The following is a 25,716-nucleotide window of genomic DNA, read 5'->3' as shown; positions in this document are numbered from 1 at the left end:
AAAGCCAAAAAATATAATCAAGTTCTCCAACTGACAGCGTTCTTTATTGGAGTGATCCGATATCAATTTGTTTTTAAATTTATCTTTTCACCATGGAAAATGGTAAGGGCATCACGACCCCGGTGTTTCTTTCGTTTCATTTTTCTAGGGGTTTTTAGATGCACATGAAAGGTAAAATATTCTCAACTTTTCAGCGGGAGCCATGGAGTCGCACTGCTTGTCAATGTCACACTTGGCTCAGGCAGCCAATCAAATCACACATGAGGCGGGCTTTACTACTTTACCACTTCCTTCCTGTTTTGATGACAGCATCTAGCATCCTGTCTGTTTGCATGTACACAAAACTGTTTATGGGCCCTATTTTAACGATCTAAGCACGGCGTGGAGCGTCTGGCGCAGGTGTGTTTAGGGCGTGTCCAAATCCACTTTTGCTAGTTTGACGGCGGAAAAAAGGGTCCGTGCGCCGGGCGCATGGTTCAAAAGGGTTGTACTTAGTGTCTTCATTAGTCAGAGGTGTGTTTTGGGCGGAACATGCAATAAACCAATCAGAGATCATCTCCCATTCCCTTTAAAAGCCAGGCGCGTTTGGACCTTGGAGCATTGCTGTTATGATGGAGGATCTGCACCGTAATATTTTTATGTGTAATCTTCTGCATGTGTGTGTGCTGCTGTGCGTCTCTGTGTGTGTAACAAGCATAGTGTGCACGCGCTGTGCACGAGCCTAGGAGCATTTTACTAAAGCTTGCTGTTAAAATAACAATGAAATGCTGCGTTATTGACTTTAGACCAGGTTTTTGTTGGTCAATGGCGCGATCACTTCCCGCTGCCTCAAGATAGCAATACTCCCAGAATGCACCTGAACACACCTCCCTGTAAGACCAGCATGCCCATGGGCGCAAAGATGGGCGCAGGTGCATTTGCTATTTAAAGAACGTGGGCGCTGGACGGGATACTGACAACTGGTCTTAAACTAGCAAAGACACTTGGGTCGGGCTTTGTGCTGCGCTGGTCACAAGATAGGACCCTATAAGTCACAGTAAAAACTGTATATAGTTGCTTTACCAAACCTTTGTAGCAATTAATCCTCCCTCATTATATATAAACAAAGCAAGTTAGAAATGAAATACCTTGAATGGTTTCAATGGTCTTTATTTTTACAAAGTAGTAGTAGTAGTAGTATCGGTATCGGTATTGATAGCCATCCCTAGTCACCTATAAACAAAGTGTAAATGGGAATATTTTGAGCATTTAAACAAATGTCCAATGCTGCCTTTTTCTGTAAACAAATACTTTGCTTTTGATTTCCTCTGCAACTGATCCTGCAGCTCTGCATACGAGATTAGAAAACAAAACGTCTCGTGTACAGGTTTGTCATTTCCTGCAGTTGTCAAGAATCCACAGTCGTGGCAGGACACGGAGCAGACCTACCGTTATGCATTATATTGATAAAATAATGCAAAAGTAAATCACTTCTGCGGCAATAAGCCCGGTCACAGATGGACTGTAGGCAGCCGGGTCTCGAGAGGGAAAACAATTCAATTACTGGTTCGGGGGAAATGAAATGCTTATTGCTTATGTGCAGGGACATGAGAGACAGAAAAAATGAAAAATCTCTCCTAGAAAAATAGAATGTGCATGTTTAATGAAGTAGCCAAATAGGATGAGCAAAATACACAGTTAAGGGTTAAAGTCTTCCTGGGGACTACAGGACATGGTTCAACCAGGCAGACGTAGCAATTACATTCTAGAGAGGATCCAGCAGGCTCCATTTACCACATGTTATGATGAATCAAAGGAAATGATGCACAGCGTATAGAGAAATGTCTAACTTAATGGAATGGTGCGGCTGTAAAGAAAATGCTGCCAAGGCTTTGAATATTTAGACGTGAAGGTGACTAAATGATTATTATTAATAGTGAGTTTTGTTCTAGGGAGGTTTTCAAAACTACAGCGCTTCACTGTCAGGTGAAACAAAGCACAGAGACTAAACACATGGTGGAATAATACAAGAGCCAAGTATTTTGTGCTTTGACCGATGGTTGTAAGGTTTACTACACTCTGAGGAAGGCTCAAGCCAGTGTACTATTAAATGAATTAAAGGCCTTCTTTATTTCTTTGGTAACTGACCTTCAATGAAGCAAGGAAGGGAAGCAAGTGAAGGAAACAGGGACACAATTCAACGACCTGAGACGTAGCCAGTGAGGGAGTTGGCGTTTCCTTAAGCGCGATTTATACTTCGGCGTAATATCTAGGCCGTAGCTAGGTATGTGGAGACACGAACCTACGCCGTAGCTAGGTATGTAGGTACGTGGAGACACGAACTTCGCCGTAGCTAGGTACGTAGGTACGTGGATACACGACCCTACGCCGTAGCTAGGTACGTAGGTACGTGGAGACACGAACTTCGCCGTAGCTAGGTACGTAGGTACGTGGAGACACGAACTTCGCCGTAGCTAGGCACGTAGGTACGTGGATACACGACCCTACGCCGTAGCTAGGTACGTAGGTATGTGGATACACGACCCTACGCCGTAGCTAGGTACGTAGGTACGTGGATACGCGACCCTACGCCGTAGCTAGGTACGTAGGTACGTGGATACGCGACCCTACGCCGTAGCTAGGTACGTGGAGACACGAACTTCGCCGTAGCTAGGTACGTAGGTACGTGGATACACGACCCTACGCCGTAGCTAGGTACGTAGGTACGTGGATACACGACCCTACGCCGTAGCTAGGTACGTAGGTACGTGGATACACGAACCTACGCCGTAGCTAGGTACGTGGAGACACGTACTCCATAAATAAGATGAAATCAAGGAGAGGGTTAACTTTTCCTGCTCCAGATTTCCCACCGTGGTCAGAAAGAACAGGGGAGACTCTTTGTTTCTCTCACTATGACTATGAAGAGAGATGTCAATGAAACGGCCCATTTGTGTGACGTCCTGTTGTGTTCTCAAACCCCCCAACAAAGCAAAAATAGACTTCATATTTCACAACTACTGGTTTTGGTCAGATCGGTTTATAGAGTTCAACTTTTCCGACCGCACTTGAAGGCAGCTTCATTTCCCAGGAGAGAGAGAGAAAGTAAAGAGATGAGCGAGACATGGCGAGTGCTTTGTCGTTGCAGCAGCATAGAGGCAGTGATGTTTCCCGTTTCCTGTACGGGACTCTCACACCGCCTCAAACGCGGCCTTACACTGATAAAGATGGACCAAAAACATTATTTATTACAATTTAAAAAAATGAAGGTTTAGAAACCTTAAACATTGGGGGAATTTCACGAGTACAGGGAGGTTATTCCACAATTTGGGAGCCCCGATAGCAAATACACAATAAACAGCTTCTAAGGAAAGACTATATGTAAAGCTTTGTGGCAGAATCTTAAGTTTAGTGTTGGTACATGGGGAGAAAAAGCAAGGAGTGCTTGTCTGTACCGGCCTGCTGTATTCTTGCAACTGTGTGTGATGAACTGGGGAATGTAATCTCTCTCTGGTTATTATGTTATTATGATATTAGGGTCAAAAATGTAAATAAGGGGTTGTAATGTCGACCATGAAGCTCAACGTCTCGGGTTCAACGCAAGCACAGATTCTTTGTTGCATCTCTTTCTCTCTCCCTCATTTTCTATCAACTCTTCACAATCATCAGTTTAAAATGACTAAAGAAATATTATGAGGATCATTTCGTTATTTATTTTTTTTTAGAGAATTAATCATGTCTTTTTCTGAAATGAGTGTATTTTATCAGTCGGGTTAAAAGATGTTAGAAGAAACAAAGGCGCAGAGAAAGCTGAGATATGTGACGTCAGTGACGAAGAGAATTAAGAAAAGAAGTCAAAGTCATCTTCAAGGGGGCTGCCTGAAAATATAATACAGTGTCTGTCAGTGTGTGTGTGTGTGTGTGTGTGTGTGTGTGTGTGTGTGTGTGTGTGTGTGTGTGTGTGTGCGCACGTGCGCGCTGTGGAACAACACAAGCATGCATTTCATTGTAAATCAAGGAGAGCTTTTCTTCGTTCTCTCAGCCTCCGCCTCTGGTTTCTGCACGCCACCCACGTCCGCCTACCCTGAGAAGCAATTAACAGAATCAAACGCCCTTGACCGCGGCTTCCCACCGGGTCCGCCGAGGCTCGATTAGAAAGCCCACAACAAGCTGCCGTGGGACAAACTGACCACTGCTGAGTTTGGGGGACATTATGTGTAGCAAATTTGTAACTGCACGCTCGGGGAAGGAAAAAACCAAAACAATAACACAATAAAACACGGCTCTTGCTCCGGAGCAGTTATTCCCTCAGAGGCCCGACGTCTGACTGGGATGTCAAGGCGAGCGCTGAGTCACACAAATCTGCTGATGGACATTTTGTGCAGTGGTGCGGAGCTGATCGAAAAAAAAACAGAGGTCAGCCTTAATTTGCAGACAACTGTGGCAACAGCATCAGAACTAATGTCCAGCTGCCGTTTACAGGAGGTTTCTATTCAAAGAGCTGCACGGACAAACTCAACACGGGAGGACAACACAAGGGTTAAACATTCTAACTATAATATCAAAAATATCGCCTAACTTACGATTACTGTGCATTCCACAAAAATTCTAAATTCATCCTCTGTGGACCATAACATTTCATGGCAAGAGATCCGTTTGTTTTTTTAAAGTTGCTGCTTGCGTGGCTAAAACATCTCAGAGATCTAAAACATTACCAGTAAACGTCCAGCTTTGTCGTCTCTTCCTTTAGATAAAAGAGCGGCGGTTGGGGCGACCTCTAGCTCACCCAGTAAGAGCGTGCGCCCCATGTAGGCTGAGTCCTTTGCAGCGGCCCGGGTTCGAATCCGATCTGCGGCCCTTTGCTGCGTGTCATCCCCCCCCATCTCTCTCCCACCTTTCCTTTCTATCTACTGTCACTCTGAAATAAAGGGGAATGGCGCCGGCTTTCTTCTTCAGTTGCTTAACACGGATGATGAACAGTCATTTAGTCATGAATTGATGATGGAAGAGGCAGAGACACCAGATAGACTGGAGGGAAAAGTCAATTACTTCGGACTTATTTTCATTCTGACTCTGCATGGTGTGTGTGATTGCAGACACGTGAAAGACGCGACATAACAATGTGATGGATGCTGCATGATTACAGATGACAAGCATGATAATAACCATGCAGTTTGAACTCTTGATTGTGGGAGGAAGATATCACTTCAACAGGCATCCCCCTCCTTTATTTCTCCAGGACATTTTTAATGATATTGAGCAGGAATGACACTTAGGATCACACACCGGACTAATAAACTCCTCCCATCAGGGGTTTGTTTTGCTGCATGGGAGAAACCTCTGATTCCCTTTAAGAGATCATTACAACTGGCTACATTTACATCGCTACGTTTTAGTTTAAAAACTAATATATTTTGCTACGTTTCCCCCTCTCATTCCCCCTGCTCTAGTGTTTCCCCCTCTCATTCCCCCTGCTCTAGTGTTTCCCCCTCTCATTCCCCCTGCTCTGGCGTTTCCTCCTCTCATTCCCCCTGCTCTAGTGTTTCCTCCTCTCATTCCCCCTGCTCTAGTGTTTCCCCCTCTCATTCCCCCTGCTCTGGCGTTTCCCCCTCTCATTCCCCCTGCTCTGGTGTTTCCCCCTCTCATTCCCCCTGCTCTGGCGTTTCCCCCTCTCATTCCCCCTGCTCTGGCGTTTCCCCCTCTCATTCCCCCTGCTCTGGTGTTTCCTCCTCTCATTCCCCCTGCTCTGGTGTTTCCCCCTCTCATTCCCCCTGCTCTGGTGTTTCCCCCTCTCATTCCCCCTGCTCTGGTGTTTCCGAGCCCCTAAACCGGAGACATTTGGAAACTCTTCTGACCCGTTTTGGTTTGGAATCTGCGGGGTTGTGTTTCAGTCTCAACGGCTGCAAACGGAGACCTTTGGCCACACCGACACTGACGCCAACGTTTCTCCCCCTTAAAAACCAAAGCGCAGCAATGTAAATGTAGCCTGAGATTGTCTCCAGAACACTAATGGCAGTGCTCATTTGTTCAAATGCCTAACGCTACCTGTGATTACCTAGTCTGGATCAACGGCAGTTCATTTCCAGGTCGGCCGTGCCAGATGTTCCGGCGATGTGTGTTGCCGTTGTCTAACTCCGGTCTCTTCGGGAAACACCAACAGATTTCGAGGCTTGCTTGGTTCTTTCATGGAATGAAATAAAAGATTTACAACGAACATGTTTTCCTCTCTAACTGGGAGGTTTTGGGACTGATTGGTGGGATTGCTGTGGACGAAGTACACACGGAGATACTCTGGTAAGAGCTAATGAGGTTTAACCATGTATCAGCTAATTTAAATAGCTCACATTACGGTTAACCTAATTTATTATTGTATGTGGCATTTTCTTTTGCGGGGTGCAAATGTTCCACCAAAACAAGTTCCTTCCTGAGACTATTTAGCAGAGCCCCCGTCGCTGCGTCCAGAGCTTAGTGCCAAGACGGTTGTGATTGGTTTAAAGAAATGTAAACAACCCTCCTATCCTAAAATGTATGTTGTGGAGGAGCGAGACCTTACTCCACCGTGCTGTGGAGAGAGCTGGCAACGCTAACGTTTACCTGACAAGTTTTCAAACCACAGGAGCTGCCGACGCAATGTTGTCTTTACAAAGCATTAAAGGGTTAATTCAACCAAATTACAGAAGACATTTTTCTAGTTAGCCTTAGGCCTTATCCACATGTACACGGTATGTTTTTCTGTGCAGTTTGCCCTTTCGTCCACACACAAACTGTATTTTAGGTCACTAAAAACGGAGCTTTTGGAAAACTCCTGCCAGGCGGAAGATGTTCAGAAACTCTGTTTTCAGTGTTGTCATGTTGACGGGGTAAACTGAGTTTAGAGCTTGTAACGTCAAAGTGTGCACTGTTATCTCCATTGTGAGGCGTCGCAATGACATTCGTGCAATGGTGGACATGGCCAAAATATTGCTGGCTCTAACCGCTAACAGGACATTTTTACATATAAATCTAGTAACAGAGGCATCAATGTGATCAATGCTCCATTGCAGCCCAGTAGCCTTCCGTTAACAGCTTTCTTTCAGGTGTCTGATTAGCCAACATGGCTTTAGGGTTAGGTTTATATTGCCGCCTGTTGGTTTGGCACGCTCTTAAATAGCGCTTCTATGTGTTTTTGCTTTTTCATTTGGACGGGGATTTTTTTTTTAACAGTGCTTGAATGGACATTAGCTGAGGCTACATAACAAGAAGCCTCAGACTGAATTGCCACTTTGCCCAGTGCCATCTTTTATTGAGTTATTTTGTTTTGCACTAACCAATCCGTAGCGACTCACTTATGATTTGTAGAACTGTTGATTTAAGAGATGGTATCCATTTTATTCGACAACCTGTACAGCTACTTCAATCTAATCCACGCTTCTTGGCCATTTTTATTTACTATTTTGCATGGATGTAGGTCGGCAGCTATTGAGCAATTTAATTAGATGCCATCTGTGTTTGTTAATGCCTCCTACAAAGCTCTGATTGGTCAATAATCTCTCCAACCAGCTGAAATGGCCATCAATAAATACAAGACTAGAACTATTTGAATGCTGAACAAATTGAAAGTGTGGGCAGTATGTTAAAAGGTCTGGAACCAGGCTCTGGTTAATCAACAGCTGTTTAATACAGATTTCTCTGGTACTACTTTCTACCAAAGGAATACTTATAAAATCCAAACTGCACTGCTATAATTAAACCAGAGGTAAGTGAGTACATATTTTTAATAGATAAACACCCTTTAAATAGGTAAAAGATTTAAATTCAGCAAGTTGGTATCGGAAGAGAAACAAACCAAACTACACAAATAAAATGATGAAAATAAGGATGTTTATTGAAATACTTCTTTAAAAAGTTGTGTAGTGGCATGAATAAAAGTAAAAAACTAGTGGTTTAGTGCAGTGGTTCTCAACCTTTTTGAGTCGCAACCCCCCAGAATAATGAAGTTGGTGTTCGCGAAAGAAGAAATGAGCCAACACAGCAATGTTAATTGCTGTTAATATTTAACGATGTGTCCTTTCTGTTGAACCTCACACATCCTGCTTCTCCTCCTTTAAACAATAGACTTCCAGCTTTAGCTCTGACTGAACGATCCGCTCGTTAAGTTGCAGGAAGACCATTAGAAACGGCTGGGATGTGGCCATTAATGCAGAAATGTTCCCAGCGGTTATGAACGCACGGAATATATGCACCGCAATTAAATTTGGATTATGTGAAAACTGTACTTCCATTTTAATCGTGAAAGATTAGATGTGTTGATTGGGAGGGAAGGAAGAAGAAACCTACTGTAAAACTATCATCATTATTGCAATATAGTGGAAAGTATAATGTTTTGACATTTGAAAATGTTCTGTTTGTGGCCAGTGTTGAGTTATTATATAAGATCATTCACAATCTAGCACCAAACCCTCTTAAACAGTTTGTAACAACATGTAGAGTTAGCTCAAAGTTAGTATATATTCAAGACGTTCCACTTCCGGGATATGAGGACTATGGTTAGCTGCTCCTCAGATCTCTGCAGGGTAAATCCAGACAGCTAGCTAGACTATCTGTCCAATCTGAGTTTTCTGTTGCACGACTAAAACTACTTTTGAACGTACACATGTTCTACCAAAACAAGTTCCTTCCTGAGACTATTTTGCAGCGGCAGCATGGCTCCGTCCGGCGCTTAGCACCACCCAAGACGATTGTGATTGGTTTAAAGAAATGCCAATAAACCAGAGCCAGTTTTTCTCCCATTTAGGAATGCTGTGTGGACTAGCTAGACCCTCCTCAGCAGCGCTGTGGAGGAAGGTCTGGCAATGAGAAACTAGCTCAAGGTTAACAAGAGCTTCCACTAAAGGGGAACTGGTTTGTGAAAGACTGCACGTATTTGGCGATGGGTTTAGGGAACCTCCTTTAAGAAATTATATCTATTTTACATCATTTTGGACCTATATTACTACCATGTGTCTAAAACTTTAGAAAAGCTAGAGCAGTTAATAAATAAATAACAATCAAAAGGCTTAAAGACTATACTTGCTAAAGAAGTCTACTGGGGACCAACTATAAACATCAGATCTGAGAAAAGTCTTTGGGTTAGGTGCTGCCCAAAATGTCTTAGGTGCTGCACTGAAAACCCTGTTATTTAAAGTTTTAGACTTACACTTGGGCAAAACTTATCAGTTAACACAGGCAAGATGTGGAATTCTTTACCATGGATTATCAGAGAGTGCCGTACTTTTAAACATTTTAAATTTAGTCTGAAAACACGGTTGAAGGACAATCAAATCTGTAGTCATTGAGCTGATGGTTTTCGTTTCAAACATGTGAATGAGAATATAGTATTGTTCGTCTGTCGTTTGTTTCGGGGTGGTGGTTCATTTTTGTTTTGTTTTTTCATAGACACAGTCTACTGGTTGTTCTTCAGCTCATCCCAAAAAGTGTTGGGGTTAGGGCTCTGTGCAGACCAGTCAAGTTCCTTCACACCAAACTGGGACCATTTCTTTATGAAGTTGGCTTTGTGCATGGCAAGAAAGTGACAAACAAAAACTAAAAAACTCTGTCTAAATTATCGTCGTAGGCTGTAGCATTAAGAACAGAGGGGTCTATCACTAAGGCTGCAACAATTATTTTCATTGTTGATTAATCTGTTGAGTCGTTTGGTCTCTAAAATGTCCCCAAAATGGTTAAAAATGTGGCTCAGTGTTTCCCCAAAGCCTAAGGTGACGTCCTCAAATGTATTGTTTTGTCCCCAACTCAAAGATATTCAGTTTACTGTCACAGAGGAGAGAAGAAACTAGAACAATATTCACATTCAACAAGCTGACATCGGAGAAGTTTTACCCTGTTTTCATAAAAAAATAACTCAAACTGATGACTCGATTATCAAAATCATTGGCGATTGATTTAATAGTTGACAACTAATCGATTAATCTTTGCAGCTCAAGACAGCGCCAAAAACTGCTAAAGGCGCTGACACACCAAACCGATTATCGGCCGTCGGACAGTCTGGCGAGGTCAGTGACTCGAGTCTGTTGTGTGGGTTCCGTGCCGTCATCAGTCGGAGGAGCCATCTTTAATTTGGGCCGATTTGACTTGTTGAATTATGAACTATTTCTCGCTTAAAATGTTTTCAGAAACACGTTTCGGTGAACTATTTTCGTGAAATACGACATCGTATTCTGAACGAGCCGCCATTATGGTCGGCTTTGAAATTTGGGAGAAGCCAGACCCACGTGACGCGTTCGTCATTTCCGGTTTTCATTTTTTGGGCGACAATACAGATTAGCGCCGCCTGCGGTTATGAAGACGTATTACGTCTCGCGAACGTACGCTCAAGTCGGCGTTGCTTCGGAGTGTTCCGAGGCACTTTTTGGACCTCGAGGAGCCGACTGATCAGTCCGACGGCCTTTTCTGCCGAAGGTCGGCCGTCGGGTTGGTGTGTCTGAGCCTTAAAATGAATCAACACCGAACATTTTAACCTTCTTAAAGGGAGGATTTATTGCAGGACTGTTGGATTAGACTCCTCAGGGTCAATCCAAAGGACACATTTGTCCTGGTGGTCTGCGTTCTGAGACAGGTTGTGTCCTGCTGAAGGACAGGCTTTTGAATTGTTACAGTTCCAGCTCAGCTCTTGCATGCAAGTCAAAGTTATTTGAACTTATTCAGTTCAAACTAAGTACAAAGGAAAGCTGGCAGGCTACCTGGCATCATTTAAAAGAAAAAAGTTCCCTTTTTCATGTGCTAATGATGTCCATAGTTGGTGAAGGTTGTTCTCAAGGAGATTTCTTTGATGCATAGTGTGACACTTTTCATCAAAGAGAAAGCCTGTTTGTTAAAAAAGGAGAGCCCAAATTTGCTTTTTGTGAACCAAAATGTATGTTTATATAGCCCCCCAGATGTTATCAGCAGGTTTGACACATTTCTCCACTAACAAAGCTGCTCTGCACACACACAGGGATGAGGACCCAGGTGCAGACGCTGACTGCAGAGGTCTTTTACATGAGGTTTTAACCGATCCTGCTGATCAACAGTAGTTGACGGTAAAGTGCCAAGAAATTTAGCCATGCAAGAGTCGAGGGGATAAGACAACTGTAAGTATTGTTTTAAAGGTCCTTTGACATACTGCTTTTTGATGCTTTTATATAAGCCTTAGTGGTCCCCTAATACTGTATGTGACATCTCTTTCCGAAAAGTAAGCCTTGGTGCAGAATTACAGCCACTAGAGCCAGTACCACAATGAGCTTTCCTTAGGATGTACCATTTCTGTGTCTGTAGCTTTAAATGCTACTGAGGAGGAGGAGCCCTGGGTATCCTGCTCTGCCTTTGAGAAAATGAAAGCTCAGATGGGCCGATCAGGAATCTTCCCTTTATGATGTCATAAGGGGAAAGGTTACCTCCCCTTTCTCTGCTTTGCCCGCCCAGAGAATTTGACCCGCCCATGAGAGAGAGACATCATGGCTTGAAAACGAGCAAAGTGGCAGTTGGTCAAGGGCACACCCCCACTCTCCATCTTGCCCCCCCCCCCCCCCTCTCTCCTCCTCAATAGCTACAGACACAGAAATGGCACATCCTAAGGAAAGCTCATTGTGGGACTGGCTCTAGTGGCTGTAATTCTGCACCAAGGCTGAATTTCGGGAAAGAGACAGATACAGTATTAGGGGACCACTAAGGCCTATATAAAAGACTTCAGATACAGTATTAGGGGACCACTAAGGTCTATATAAAAGCATCCAAAGAGCACCATGTCATGGGACCTTTAAACAATTAACATCTTATCAGGACTGTTATGAATTCTGTGAATCAACTAATCAATTGATGATCATTTTTTAGAACTCGTCAAATCATTATATATCTTGACATTTGTCTGTGAAATTCATTAATGATAACATTGTTGACGAAAGTGATTTACGTCTAGAAAAAAAGTGCGTTCTGGATCACTGAATTAACTAACATGAAAAATTTAAAAACGAGACGTTTTAAACAAGGGCCCTTTAAGTGTTCGGGCTGGTAAGTTGATGTACCCCAAAAGCAAAATGAGCCGCTGAAATATAGAAGCTTCCTTCGCCATGCAAAGTCTATGTGAAAAGTCTTTCTGGGCCTTGAATTCCAGCAGGGGGAGACTCCTTAAACCTGCTTTCTATCTGAAATCCAGCAGGGGGAGACTCCTTAAAACTGCTTTCTATCTGAAATCCAGCAGGGGGCGACACGTGCGGTTGCAAAAGGAGGTCTGTTTCTGTAGAAGTCTATGAGAAAGTGACCCACTTCTCACTTGGTTTATTACCTCAGTAAACATTTTCATGAGTTTATAGTCTCAATCTCTAGTTTTAAGTCTTCTGCAACACAGAATGATGTTCATCTCTTTAATTATGGTCTCGTTGATTTTGAAATTGGCGATAAAACAGGGGGTGTTTTAGGGCGTGGCTATGATGTGATTGACAGTCCGCGGCCTGTCTTATATGAATACAACTATGGGACAAAGATGTATTTAAAACCTAGCGAAGCTAAAGCTTCACTGCTGTCTCAAACAGCAGAAGAGATAAACTGAAATATTGTGGATTAGGAACACATTATGAAAAAATTGAAATTTTAGCTGCATAAAAAGGCAGATATAGTCATTAAAACTTTGGTCTCTCTGCAGGGCTACAGTCAGATTAATTATAACTTCTGCTGAGCATGAGTGGGTGGTGTGCTGAAGCCTCTGAGAGATCTCAAAGTTAACGAGAAAAGGTGCGAGAGAGCCGTGTCAACTCTGGAGAGGCAGTGACCGTCAACTTTTTACTCTGTTCATTTTCTGAAACGGCTTTACACCACAATGAACTTGTAGCGACTTGTTTTTTTGTTGAGGGGGTGAACTTATTTTAATTCAGAGGGTTGTGTTTTTTCAAAAGTTCTTTTCAATCTTTTCACTGCAGGATTGCTGCGTTTTTTTGAGGTTCCCCCCTGCGGCAACCCCCGCCGCAGCCTAAACGCACCAGTGTTTGGTGTTTTAAGCCCCCAACGTCGCCACTAGGATTAGGCAATGGTTAGGATTAGGTGCATTGAAGTCGACGCCCCCATTCTAATTGAATGGAAAGACCTGTGTTTTTGCCGGAACGTCGGGCAGCCGACGCAGGCAGGAAAGAGCCTGCCTGTGACACCTGTGGGCATGAAGCCCCTCCAACACCACATAATGACATGGAGACATTGGCGCGGGTCGGATCACACCCTAACCCCTAAGATCCTCCACATGTGATGGAGGGAGGTCTCGGCACTTGTGGGGCGCAAGCAGGAGAGGAAGAAGAAAAACACAGGGAGGGATAGAAAGAAAGAAGAAATAAACAGGGTCCAAAAATAGCTTTTTGTTCACATGGAAACCACCCGAATGAGATGGAGAGAAGCAGCCACGATGAGAGTAAGGGGAGTAGAGGAGACAAGAGAGGAGAAGAGACAGGATAGACAAGAGAGGAGACAAGAGAGGTGAGGAGAGAGGTGAGGAGAGAGGAGACAAGAGAGGTGAGGACAGAGGAGACAAGAGAGGAGAGACAAGAGAGGAGACAAGAGAGGAGAGACAAGAGAGGAGACAAGAGAGGAGAGAGGAGACAAGAGAGGAGAGGAGAGAGGAGACAAGAGAGGAGAGGAGACAAGAGAGGTGAGGAGAGAGGATAGACAAGAGAGGAGAGGACAGAGGAGACAAGAGAGGAGAGAGGAGACAAAAGAGGAGAGGAGACAAGAGAGGTGAGGAGAGAGGATAGACAAGAGAGGTGAGGAGAGAGGAGACGAGAGGAGAGACAAGAAAGGAGACACAAGAGGAGAAGAGAGAGGAGTAAGTAAATATTCATTAACATCTTTCCATACACATTCAATCAGATAGTCTTCATACAGTATTCTAAAATAAATCCAAGAACAACACACACAAAGAACAAAGAATAAAAAAACCTTAACAACTAAACCTCAGTAACAACAACATACACCCTTAAAACAGCACCTCTTGTAACTGAATCAAATCCATCATTTCCTCAAACACCTTTTTATTGCAATAGGCCTTTAATATATACGAGGAAGTGATGCCATACCCTTTGCCATTGTCCAATCTAGTTATTGAGTATATTAGGTAATGTAATTTGCTGAATTGCATACTGTGCACTCATCCCTCAATGGGCCCTGAGTTTTAAATAAAGGTATGAAATGAAATGCAATTCAAAGGAAGCCGTTCTCTGTCGTAAGTTTAGCCCATTCCGTGAGTTGTGGCTTGTTTGCATTCTTCCAATTGCGTATTTTTTCACTCTATTTTTTGTACTTTGTTGAATATTGGAGACGAGAGGAAGTAAAGGAGAGGAGAGGAGAACAGAAAGGAGAGGAGTCAACTGGAAAAGAAAGAAGGAACAGGTGAAGAATGGCAAGAGGAGTATAGGTGAGGCGACAGCTGAGACGTGCATACAACAAACGATATATAATAAGCTCCCTGTCCTGACTTATTGATGTTTTCCATAAATCTTCCCCATCCTTAAACACCAGTGACAGCAGAACAACGTCCTCAGTCTCATGAGGAGGGGGGATAAACTCCCCAGTGTGATTTCTTCCTACAGGCCTGGGTTTGAGGGTTGAGCGGATATGATGAGGACTGAGCTGTGTGGAGGCGAGAGCGAGCCGAGGCTTTAAATCCCCGGGCTCGAGTTCAGACAGGGAGGGTTGATATTCCTTCAGCCGGCGCTCCGATCCAGAGCTGGATTTAGTTTAGATCCCGACTCTTCTCGCACTGCAGGCTGCGAATCTTAAAGTGGTAAGAGGTCAAAACAAGAGAGCAGAAAACATACGCCAGACTCTCGTCACTTTTTGTATCATGAGATACAAACATAGACTGTTAATATTAATGGACGACGCATCTGGTTCGGCGAAGTGCTGCAAAAAAGTGCCTTAAACCTGCATTCTATCTGAATTCCAGCAGGGGGAGACCACGGATGTATTAAGAGAACTGGATACAGTGTTCGGCGGTAAGCCCCGTGCATTCCAGTGAGAGTTCTCAAAAGCGCATTAAGCAAACAGGGAGCTTGAATCTTCCGCGTTAACTGGCCCATGACGCCACGATGGACATGCGCACTAGCAACAGTTTGTTTGTGTTGTCAAAGCAACATGCTCGTTCATGAGCTTCTCTCTCGTGTCTCTTACAAGTGGCAAACTCATAAACTCGCCGTTTTCATTGTCTAAAATTTTCACTAACGTTAAACATTGTGTTTCCGTTGTTCCTGATCGTTTACATGCTTAGCTAAATAAACGATGGATGTATTTAGACAACCAAGGAGATGTAATTATGTCGTGCTACTAGCTAGCTACTAGCTAGCGCTAGCTACTAAGGTTAGCCTGCAGTTTTGTGAACAGAGCTTCTCTTAATTACATCCATGGCTTCATCTCTCATCCACGTTACAGGCTTTACAGCATACATACCATGGATGTATTAATAGAACACATGGTGAATTACAACCATTAGCGTTAGCATTATCCAATATTACAGCTACAGGACCTCAGGGAGAACAGTCATATGAGCATGCGCAGTGCAGTCTGCTCGCGTCCATTATGCGCGTTCATCATGCCTAGTTTAATAACTAATAATAAAAAAATTAAAAACGTGACGTTTTAAACAAGGGCTTTACACATAGACTTCGCCATGCAAAGTCTATGTGAAAAGTCTTTCTGGGCCATGAATTCCAGCAGGGGGAGACTCCTTAAACCTGCTTTCTATCTGAATTCCAGCAGGGGGAGACTCCTTAAACCTGCTTTCTATCTGAATTCCAGCAGGGGGAGACTCCTTAAACCTGCTTTCTATCTGAATTCCAGCAGGGGGAGACTCCTTAAACCTGCTTTCTATCTGAATTCCAGCAGGGGGAGACTCCTTAAACCTGCTTTCTATCTGAATTCCAGCAGGGGGCGACACGTGCGGTTGCAAAAGGAGGTCTGTTTCTGTAGAAGTCTATGAGAAAGTGACCCACTTCTCACTTGGTTTATTACCTCAGTAAACATTTTCATGAGTTTATAGTCTCAATCTCTAGTTTTAAGTCTTCTGCAACACAGAATGATGTTCATCTCTTTAATTATGGTCTCGTTGATTTTGAAATTGGCGATAAAGCAGGGGGTGTTTTAGGGCGTGGCTATGATGTGATTGACAGTCCGCGGCCTGTCTTATATGAATACAACTATGGGACAAAGATATATTTAAAACCTAGCGAAGCTAAATCTTACCTCAAATTATGTAGGCTAGCTTTCAGCAGCAGTTGCATCCAGATTGCCGGTGAAAGTGTGTAACGTAACGTAGAGAGTAAGCAGCGTTGCCAACTCTCAGCTAACGTCACAGTCAGATAGTCAGATAACAGTCTATGGCTCCTCCCCTCACTCCTCCCTCTCATCTAAAATCGCCATATCTGCAACCAAGATGGCTACGCCTGTAACGGCAAACTCGACGACTCATAGCAGATCTCCACAAACCAATTGGTGACGTCACACATGCTCTGTCAATTAATATTTACAGTTTATGGATACAAACTACAATGAAACTTAGAGCTGGGCGATATGGAGAAAATCAAATAAAATCACAACATTTTTGACCAAATACATCACATGTAACCTCAATGCCCACGGGCCAAACCGGGCCCTTCACAGATTTTGATCCAGCCCGCATATCAATTTAGGTTCACAATAAAATTTTGGCCCACCTGGTTTTGGTTGATTTTTCAACATTTTTCCCACTTTTTCCAAAGTTTTTGTCACTTAAAAAGAAATTATTACTGTAACGTGAAATCATTTTGAACGCTCGATGGTGTTTTTTCCCTTCCAACGGCGCCTTCCAGGCAGCTAACCCTAACCTAAACCCTAAACATAACCATTGCCGCGCTGCCTGGGAGGAGACGTTGGGGGCAAAAAACACCAAAGACCATTTTGAACTTTTTGAGAAAATAGTCACAGGGGAATGCTGGGATATCAGAAGCAGTAGTTCCCTATATGGTGTGTTCGCCATTTTGTAGTGGTGTTCAAATTCTCCACGGTTAATTTCATTCACTATATAGTCCACTATAAAATACCCACAATGCACAGCGCAGAAGCAGAAGGAACCGCGGAAACTGAAAAGGAAAAATGGAGCGGACTGTTGTTTCTGAACAGTGGAAATGTAACATGTAACATATATAATATACAACCTGTTACTATTCTCCTGAGGGCTCGGTTTGTTTCAGGGACGTTTTAGAAGTATTTTAGTTTGGGTTTGTTTACATGATGCCACACAAACAACCGGCACATCTCCTGACGCAGCGATGTTTTCACTGTAGTGTCTGGAATCTGGTTTGGTCGTTGCCTCTATAGTTCACATTTAAAGGACAAATCTGGCGCAAAATGAACCTAGGGGTTAATAACGTGTACCGAGTCGACCGTTCTCTGGGATATGTTTTCATGCTAATCGAATGTGACCAGTTTTAGCGCAAAGCGCTAATTAGCTTATAACACTAGTCCTCGGGGCGCGGGTAAAGCAAAAAAGAAATCTCTATTTCTGCACCACTAACAAGGCTCAAAATAGCACCACACTTCCACGGTAGCATAATGAGGATCCCTACATGTAAACCGAAGGATTGAGAACTTTGTAAGTGTACAGACAAACTGGTCACATTTGATTAGCATGAAAACATATCCCAGAGAACGGTCGACTCGGTACAACTGTTATTAACCCCTAGGTTCATTTTGCGCCGGATTTCTCCTTTAATAAACACTATATAGGCAAGGCAGCTTCATTTGTAGAGCACATTTCAGCAACATGGCAATTCAAAGTGCTTTACATTAAACATTAAAGAGCAGATATATATCGTGGGAATAGTGAGTGAATGAGGGAAACGGTTTCCAACACAGCTAGTGACTCTTGTCCTTGAAGGTGGAGAAGTAGTTTATTTTCCTAATTATCTGGAGAGAAAAGCACCAACACGTCATGTGTATTTAATTGACTGGGGAGTTTTGTGTGTTGAGGTTTGGCCCATTAATAAGGTCACCTCCACGCTCGAAGAGTTTTTCGCCTCGGATAATCAAACACTTTCCTGAGTGACTTTTCACTCCGGTTCCAAATTTCGGGGTGGAGAATAAAGACTTGTCCCAGACTAAACTCTGTATGTGTTTTCAGCATTTGTGTATTCTGTCATGTATAGTGACGGCCCACGGGCCTCAAGCGGCCCAGAGGCGACCCCCCCGAGTCGCCCAGCCCGTGTCTCAACGGTCCCAACCAGAAAAGCAGAGAAAACCCCCGAGAAAAACAGTTTACTTTTAAGATTATTTTTGGGGGAATTTTAGGCCTTTATTTCACAGGACAGCTGAAGACATGAAAGGGGAGAGAGAGGGGGAACGACATGCAGCAAAGGGGCGCAGGTCGGAGTCAAACTCGCGGCCCACTGTGTCGAGGAGTAAACCTCTATATATGGGCTCTACCAACTGAGCTGTCTGGGCGCCAGAGAAAGACGAGTTTAACAAGCCTACGGATGTTCCTACAGAAATTACCACAGTAGTACAGACTGTGAGTGCACAATCACTCTATCGTAGCCTAGCAACTTTCAGCCCAGAATGCAGCCCGTCGTTTTGAAAAATGTAGTGTTAACGGCAGAAGTACGTAGTAGTCATGTGATACAACCTGAAGAAAAAAAAACTCAAAAATGAAGACGGAGCCCTGAATGAGCTCAATAAAAAGCCTGAAAATCATATTGCTGCTACCTCAAGTTCTCTCTCTCTCTCTCTCTCTCTAAAAATGAAAATGGCTAACAGACTAAAGAAATCTTAGTCGACTAAGACCAAAACGACCGATTAGTCGACTAAGCGACTAAGTGTGTGCAGCTCGTGTGCAGTACCTGTCCAGGTCTTCGCTGTCCTGCATGTTGAACAGCATGGACGGGATCAGTTTGTCCATGTGCTGAGGCTCCCAGATGATGGCCTGCAGCTCATCATTCACCGTCTTCCTCACCACGCCTTGCAGACCTTTGATCCCGGCCACACGGATCCTGACACGGAAACACAGTCCTGTTAGATTATCTACGACAAGATCATTTAGGGATATTTCAGTTACAATACTAATTTTGCTTGACATGAAAGAGATAAATGCTGTAAACCACCATCCACCACCAAGGCAAATTCCTTGTAAGTGTTACTTGGGCTACATTTACATTGCTACGTTGTGGTTTTTAAGCAGAGTTTTGAGCCAAAAGCGATCTCCGTTTTGTGTTTTTAGCTGCAGTAGAAGAACTAATCTCTGTCTAAACAAACACGACCAAACCTCATATCTCATCAACATTCTCGTATGCTGGACATGCGCGTGCCAGGGTAAAAAGGAAGAAGCATGTGCATGTATTACTCCGCCTGTTGCTGGTAGTTGCCATGGTAACATTTGTAGCTTTAGTCTCAGAGAACGAGACGTTATGACTGATGAGACCCAATCAGGAGGAGAAATGTTGGCGTCAGTGTCGGTGTTGCCAAAGGTCTCCGTTTGCAGCCGTTGAGACTGAAACACAACCCCGCAGATTCCAAACCAAAACGGGTCAGAAGTGTTTCCAAATGTCTCCGGTTTAGGGGCTCGGAAACACCAGAGCAGGGGGAACGAGAGGGGGAAACGCCAGAGCAGGGGGAATGAGGGAACGCCAGAGCAGGGGGAATGAGAGGGGGGAACCGCCAGAGCAGGGAGAATGAGAGGGGAGCATGAGAGGGAGAGGGGAAACGCCAGAGCAGGGGGGAATGAGAGGGGGGAATGAGAGGGGGGAAACGCCAGAGCAGGGGGGAATGAGAGGGGGGAAACACTAGAGCAGGGGGGAATGAGAGGGGGGGGAATGAGGGGGGACACCAGAGCAGGGGGAATGAGAGGGGGAAACGCCAGAGCAGGGGGAATGAGAGGGGGAAACACCAGAGCAGGGGGAATGAGAGGGGGAATGAGAGGGGGAAACACCAGAGCAGGGGGAATGAGAGGGGGGAAACGTAGCAGAAGATATTAGTTTTCTAAAATGTAGCGGTGTAAATGTAGCCTTACTTGCAGGGCTCCAGACTGCGACCAAAATTTTTACATCCAGTCGCACATGTAAATTTGCCCCCTTTTTTACACGTTGAATGTTGAAATTTCGGTACCTGAGAGCGCGTAAGCTCAAGCTTATCTGTCCTCTCTGACAATTGACAGAGAGCGGAGCTCTGACACAAACACACGCACACATACGCACACACACGCATAGCTGCGGACGGTGCAAACTACGTGGGCTCTGCAGTTTTGTTGAAGTCACAGTGAGTCACGGAGATGCCGATAAAGTGGTTTCAAGTGTGGTTACAGTCTTTCAAAACTTCACGCAGACAGCGTTTTCTGCGATATGATATTAATGGCGAGCCGAAAGCGGTCGCGGTGCTGTTGACGTTACACTTCCTAAGCAGGCACGACAGTGGTTTCTAGGCCCTGGTGACTGACTGACAGTCACCAGTGCTGTACATGAAACATTAAAGAGCAATTAAAAACGGTCATGAAAATAAAACAGGCTAAAAAAGAAAAGAAAGAATATACAAATACAAGAATAAAAGTTACAGTGAGTATGAAATGAATAATTATTCAATTTAATAGGTTGTAGGGTTTGGGAGGAGAGAGGGAGGTTTTTTTTTATTTTTGTTTAATTTCTTTAGAGTGGAACATATTCTAATAAAATAACATAATGTTCTAAGTACATAGGATAAATAGGTTTGACAATAATTTTTACAACTGAAATAATTTCAGGTATCGGTACCGATATTGGTTCAGTAGTAGCCTAAACAATGCATGTTTAATTTTAAGTTGAATTCATTGTAATTGTAGACTAGAGCTGGTGTGTGTATATATATATATTTTTTTTTTTTTTTTTCATGACAGCGATGGTGCTGTCGGTTAACCTTCAATGTTGCATCTTCAAATGTGACACTGAATTTGAAACAGCACATTGTAATTTCTGCATCTATTATCAATGTATTTATTAGTAATACAGCAGAAATTAGTAGAAATGTGAATATTTGGTTAGCATGTTGATTTACGGTGTGTGCCCCTATATTTTCTGGTTGCGCCCCTAAGATTTTCAGTTGGGGGCCACTGTGCTCCTAGTGAAAAAAGTTAGTCTGGAGCCCTGACTTGGCAATAAATCCTTTTCTGATTCTGATTCTAAATTGCAAAAGGAGCCCTCTAACCTGCTGCATTATTAAACATATTGATTGATTTTATTTGACCCTTTCGTTATGATACGATCTACGAGCTTTGCACCATACATTAAATGTTAATGTTGCCGTTAAGAATTGACCCCAAATCAGTTACACAGAGACAGAATAAGTGCTTTCTTTAGTGCAGAGGGTGTGATGCAGACATGGAGCTAAAGCCATATGTGAAAATGGTCACGCCAGGTTTTTTTTTCCCTCTCCCAACTTTGGAGCGTTATTTAGCATGACATGGATTCCTTAGATCGTCTAGTTTCATATGATACCAATATATTCACTCTAGCATTAAAACGGAGCCTCGATCTTAGGATTTTATATGATTTATCGATTATGTATTTTATCGATTTGAAAATCGGAATATCAATTTTTAAACCCTGCTCTAATTGGAAAAGAAGCAGCTTTGGTTGTGTTGTTAATAGTTTCAGAGTTTCATATCTAACTGAAGCTGCAGGGTTGACTCACTTTGTCTCTCAACTTCCAACTCATCTTAACACTTCAATATAATTTTTAGCACCAAACCAAACCCCCCCCCCAGTTTCTTCTTCAATCTGCCAGAAACAGGACCGATCAGAGCCCAGATAGTCGGACTTCACCGTTTACTATTTGTCGCCGCTCTCTGTTTTTCTCTGTGAAACAGTGCGGGTGACTGCGCCTTAGGCCTTATCCAATAACCGCCAGGGAAATTCTATTTGGGATTTCCTCCCCACCTGCTGCGAGACGCTGGCGAATGGAATAATAAAATACAGGGGGAAAAAAAGCAAAGTGAAAAGTCATACTGTTAACAGCGCGGCATCAAGCCAACTCAAAAATAATCCCAGCATCCCCTAGCTCTCAACCCCAACCACCACCAGCATGCACATGCTCTCTCATACATACAAATGACGGGAGACGAGACAAAAGTCCATTTCTATGCACAAATATGCTCACTCACCTCTGCACAGACACAGGTCTCAGCTGCTACAGTCACATTTTTGCAAATAACTGCAGCAATACTCGAGAAGTTATTTTCACAATAAATGAAAGAGAGAACTCTTCAGGCATTGTTTTAATACACTGGTCATCTGTATTAGAGTCAGGGGTGGCATCTCAGTGGGGAAGGCGTCCTTTAAATTGCTCTGCGGTGTCACAGCCTCTCCTGAGCCTCACCGCCATCACCAAGCTATTTTTACCAACCAAACAATGTGGCTGGCAGGCAGAGTATTTGTCTTTCTTGAAAACAATAAAACATTGTGTTTGCCCGACGTCTGGAATCCTAAACAGGCTCATTTTTCTCTTATTAAAAACACAAACTGATTTTAAATTGGTTCACATTCAAGGTGAATTATAAAGCATGTGGAGGAAGGTGGTATTTTGTACAAATTTGGCATGGCGCATTCAAATTGAATCTGCTCAAATACTCTATTACCATTTTTAATTGGCTGTTCATTCATTTCCCGGCTATAATAGAGACCTCACGTTGTGCAACAATTGACATATTATTGCATTTCTCCCAAGGAATAGACTTGGTAGCATTCAATTTAATTCAATTAAATACAACTTTATCTATTCCTGTGAGGGCAACTGTATGCAGCAGCTTGCCAACCAAATCAACAGAACCAAACTAAAAAATACAGTTAATAACAAAAACATTCAAAACGCTGTATGCTCAAACACTATATGTGGACTTGGTAATACATTAATAAATAACTATAAATATCTAAACCGCTATCTAAAGGATGCAGAATCTACAAGGAAACACAAGGCAATGAGGCCGTAAAAAAAGCAAGAAAACAATAAGGGGCCCAATATTGAACCCTGGGGGATCCCACACGGGATGCTAGCTGGAATAGATAACGCATTTCCTAAAGAAACTACAAAACTGGTTGGTTGTTCCATTTTTGTTGAAAATGTTTTAGTATAGTTTATGACAATGTACTGTATTTTACTAATATATGTTTTTAATATTTGTCTACCCTCATGCATAAATGGGGTGGACACAACTCATAACAATTTATCATCAGAGCGTGTATATTGTCTGTGTGTTTTGATTTGGGTTCTAACTGAGAAAACAGTCTGCCGTTTCAGGAAAAAATAATGTCGCTTTTTACATCCATATGCTCTCAGGCTCGACTTGGATCTTCTCATTAAAGACTTTGTGTTTCTCTCAAGATATACGATAAGGGTTTCCTGCAATGTTTTTCCAAATACCATCAACCTTGTTATGCTCCACAAGTTCTAATCTTGTGGATGTGCTCTTTTATGTATTCTGCACTTGACTCTAAAGATTCCTGCGCACCACCCATTACTCTCAAATGATCTTCAGATAAGTGCTTGCTCTTTCTGCTTTCATTGCCTGCAAAAACTTTGCCCATCAGCTAATAAAACTACACATTTTTTCTTACAACCCCCCCGGCTAATAGATTAAAATGTACCAGGTGTTGTGGTATCAGAATAAACTTTGCAACCTGTCTGATCGACTGCTAGTTTCTTGCTGTTGGACTTTAGTGATGTAGCTGCATTTCCTGATCACATGCTATTACCTTAGTGAGTTCAGTGAGTCTGACTCTTAAACCTATATATATACAAATACATCAGCAATGTGTCTTTCAAACGCTCTTATTTCAATCCGAGTGCAGCAAGTCTCTCCTGCGGTGGTGTTGTGGTCTCAGTGGGAGGACGAAGATCCATAAAAATGGAAATCAGGAGGAGATATATTTAATTCTGTATTCACAGTATTCAAGTAGGATGAGACCTGCGCTGGTGGGGATTGTGTTACAGCCCCTCCCCCGCCTGGATGTGCTCTTGGTACGATCCATCACTGCATTAAAAGCGGGGGTTGTTTCTGAAAGGAGGTATAGTGGGTGTAGATGGAAAAATGTCTTCGTTATCATAATGAAAAAAAATATGCAACAATGGGCAGCTACACTATCATTTTTTTTAAGTAAAAATCAATTTAATGCGCATGTTATCCAAAGATACAGCTTTAACTAAAGCAGCTGATTTCTCCAACTTTAGCTCAATTCCACCCACCCCATGAAGAGAACTAATCAGAGAAAATATTTGCAGTATCAATAATCAATCAGCTGTTTTTGCATGAATGTGAACGGCGCTAACAACGGACCAGGGAGCTGAAGAATAAAATTAAACAATTCATAATTTGGTCGTGAACCGCCTAATTTCTGGAGCAATACATAGATTAGTTTTGCTTTTAAAATGAAGATAATGAAAGAATCTAAAGAGAGGGAACAATCTACACTCATTGCCCCTCTCTAGATTTAATGTGTAATCAATATGTCATCTTGTTTTTAACTTTGGGGATTTTCTGTAAACACTGGAATGCAGTGGTGAGATTCCACACTTGATCTGTTAGACGAACCAAGGCAAGTAGTTCAACATAGATTATTTTTAAAATAAAAGTGCGGAGGAGGCAAGGATCAAGGTTATACTTTTAACGTCCATGCAGGAAAATCTTAACTCAAGGTCCACTTCAAAGCTAGACAAACTACTGTTTTCAAGGTCAAGCGTGAACTTCTCAGACATATATTTGAATGTTGTCTACTTAGTAGTAAAAACATTCCATGTCTAAAAAAAGGGGCCCAAAATTGAACCCTGAGGGATCCCATGCTATCAGCAAAAGATGATAAAGTACAAACATTAACATAGAGGAGCATTTCTGAACTACCAACCTGATCCCTTAAAACTGTCAAGAATCTCCTGCATCTGCTGCAAGGAGGAAGTACTTTGTTACTTTTAAGAGGGAAAAACAGCCTAAAAAGTCTTCAGTCATAGTGGATTAAAATGACAAAAAAGGGGACTGAAAATATTAGGAAGAGGTGAGTTTCAGTCCACGTTTTTTAAAGAATATAGCTTGTTTAAAACAGCTTTAGGGCCCTATCTTGCACCCGGCGCAGCGCAGTGCAAAGCCCAATGCAAGTGTCTTTGCTAGTTTAAGACAGACGCAGTTGTCAATTTCCCGTCCAGCATCCACATCGTTTAAATAACAAATGCACCTGTGCCCATCTTTGCGCCCATGGGCGTGCTGGTCTTACAGGGAGGTGTGTTCAGGTGCATTCTGGGCGTATTGCTATCTTGAGCATTGATGCGTAAAGTGATGGCGCCATTGACCAACAAAAACCTGGTCTAAAGTCAATAACGCAGCATTTCATTGCTATTTTAACAGCAAATTAGTAAAATGCGCCTAGGCTTGTGCACAGAGTGCGCACACTATGCTTGTTACACACACAGGGACACACAGCAGCACACACACATGCAAAAGCAAAAAATAAAAGAAAAATATTACGGTGCAAACCGCCATCATAACAGCAATGCGCCAAGGTCCAAACGCGCTTGGCTTTTAAAGGGAATCACAATCTGATTGGTTTATTGCATGTTACGCCCAAAACACACTTATGATTAATTAAGACACGTAAGAACAACCCTTTTGAACAGTGCGCCTGGCGCACAGACCCTTTTTTCCACCGTTAAACTAGCAAAAGTGGATTCATACACACCCTAAACACACCTGCGCCAATCGCTTCACGCCGTGAG

General features: G+C 43.0%; 1 protein-coding gene across 1 annotated transcript in view; it reads right to left on the bottom strand.

The window, feature by feature from the left end:
• efr3a (EFR3 homolog A (S. cerevisiae)) overlaps positions 1 to 25,716 on the bottom strand; it is a 160,776-nt gene that overhangs the window by 52,169 nt on the left and 82,891 nt on the right. The window contains exon 7 of the mRNA XM_078265096.1: positions 18,837 to 18,986. Coding sequence (XP_078121222.1) covers positions 18,837 to 18,986 — 150 coding nt within the window. The remainder of the gene's footprint in view (positions 1 to 18,836; positions 18,987 to 25,716) is intronic.

This window comes from Sander vitreus, chromosome 12 (genome assembly GCF_031162955.1).
Source record: "Sander vitreus isolate 19-12246 chromosome 12, sanVit1, whole genome shotgun sequence".
Taxonomy (NCBI): Eukaryota; Metazoa; Chordata; class Actinopteri; order Perciformes; family Percidae; genus Sander; species Sander vitreus.
The sequence above is the reverse complement of the archived record's forward strand: the minus strand, read 5'-3'. Positions and strand labels throughout refer to the sequence as shown.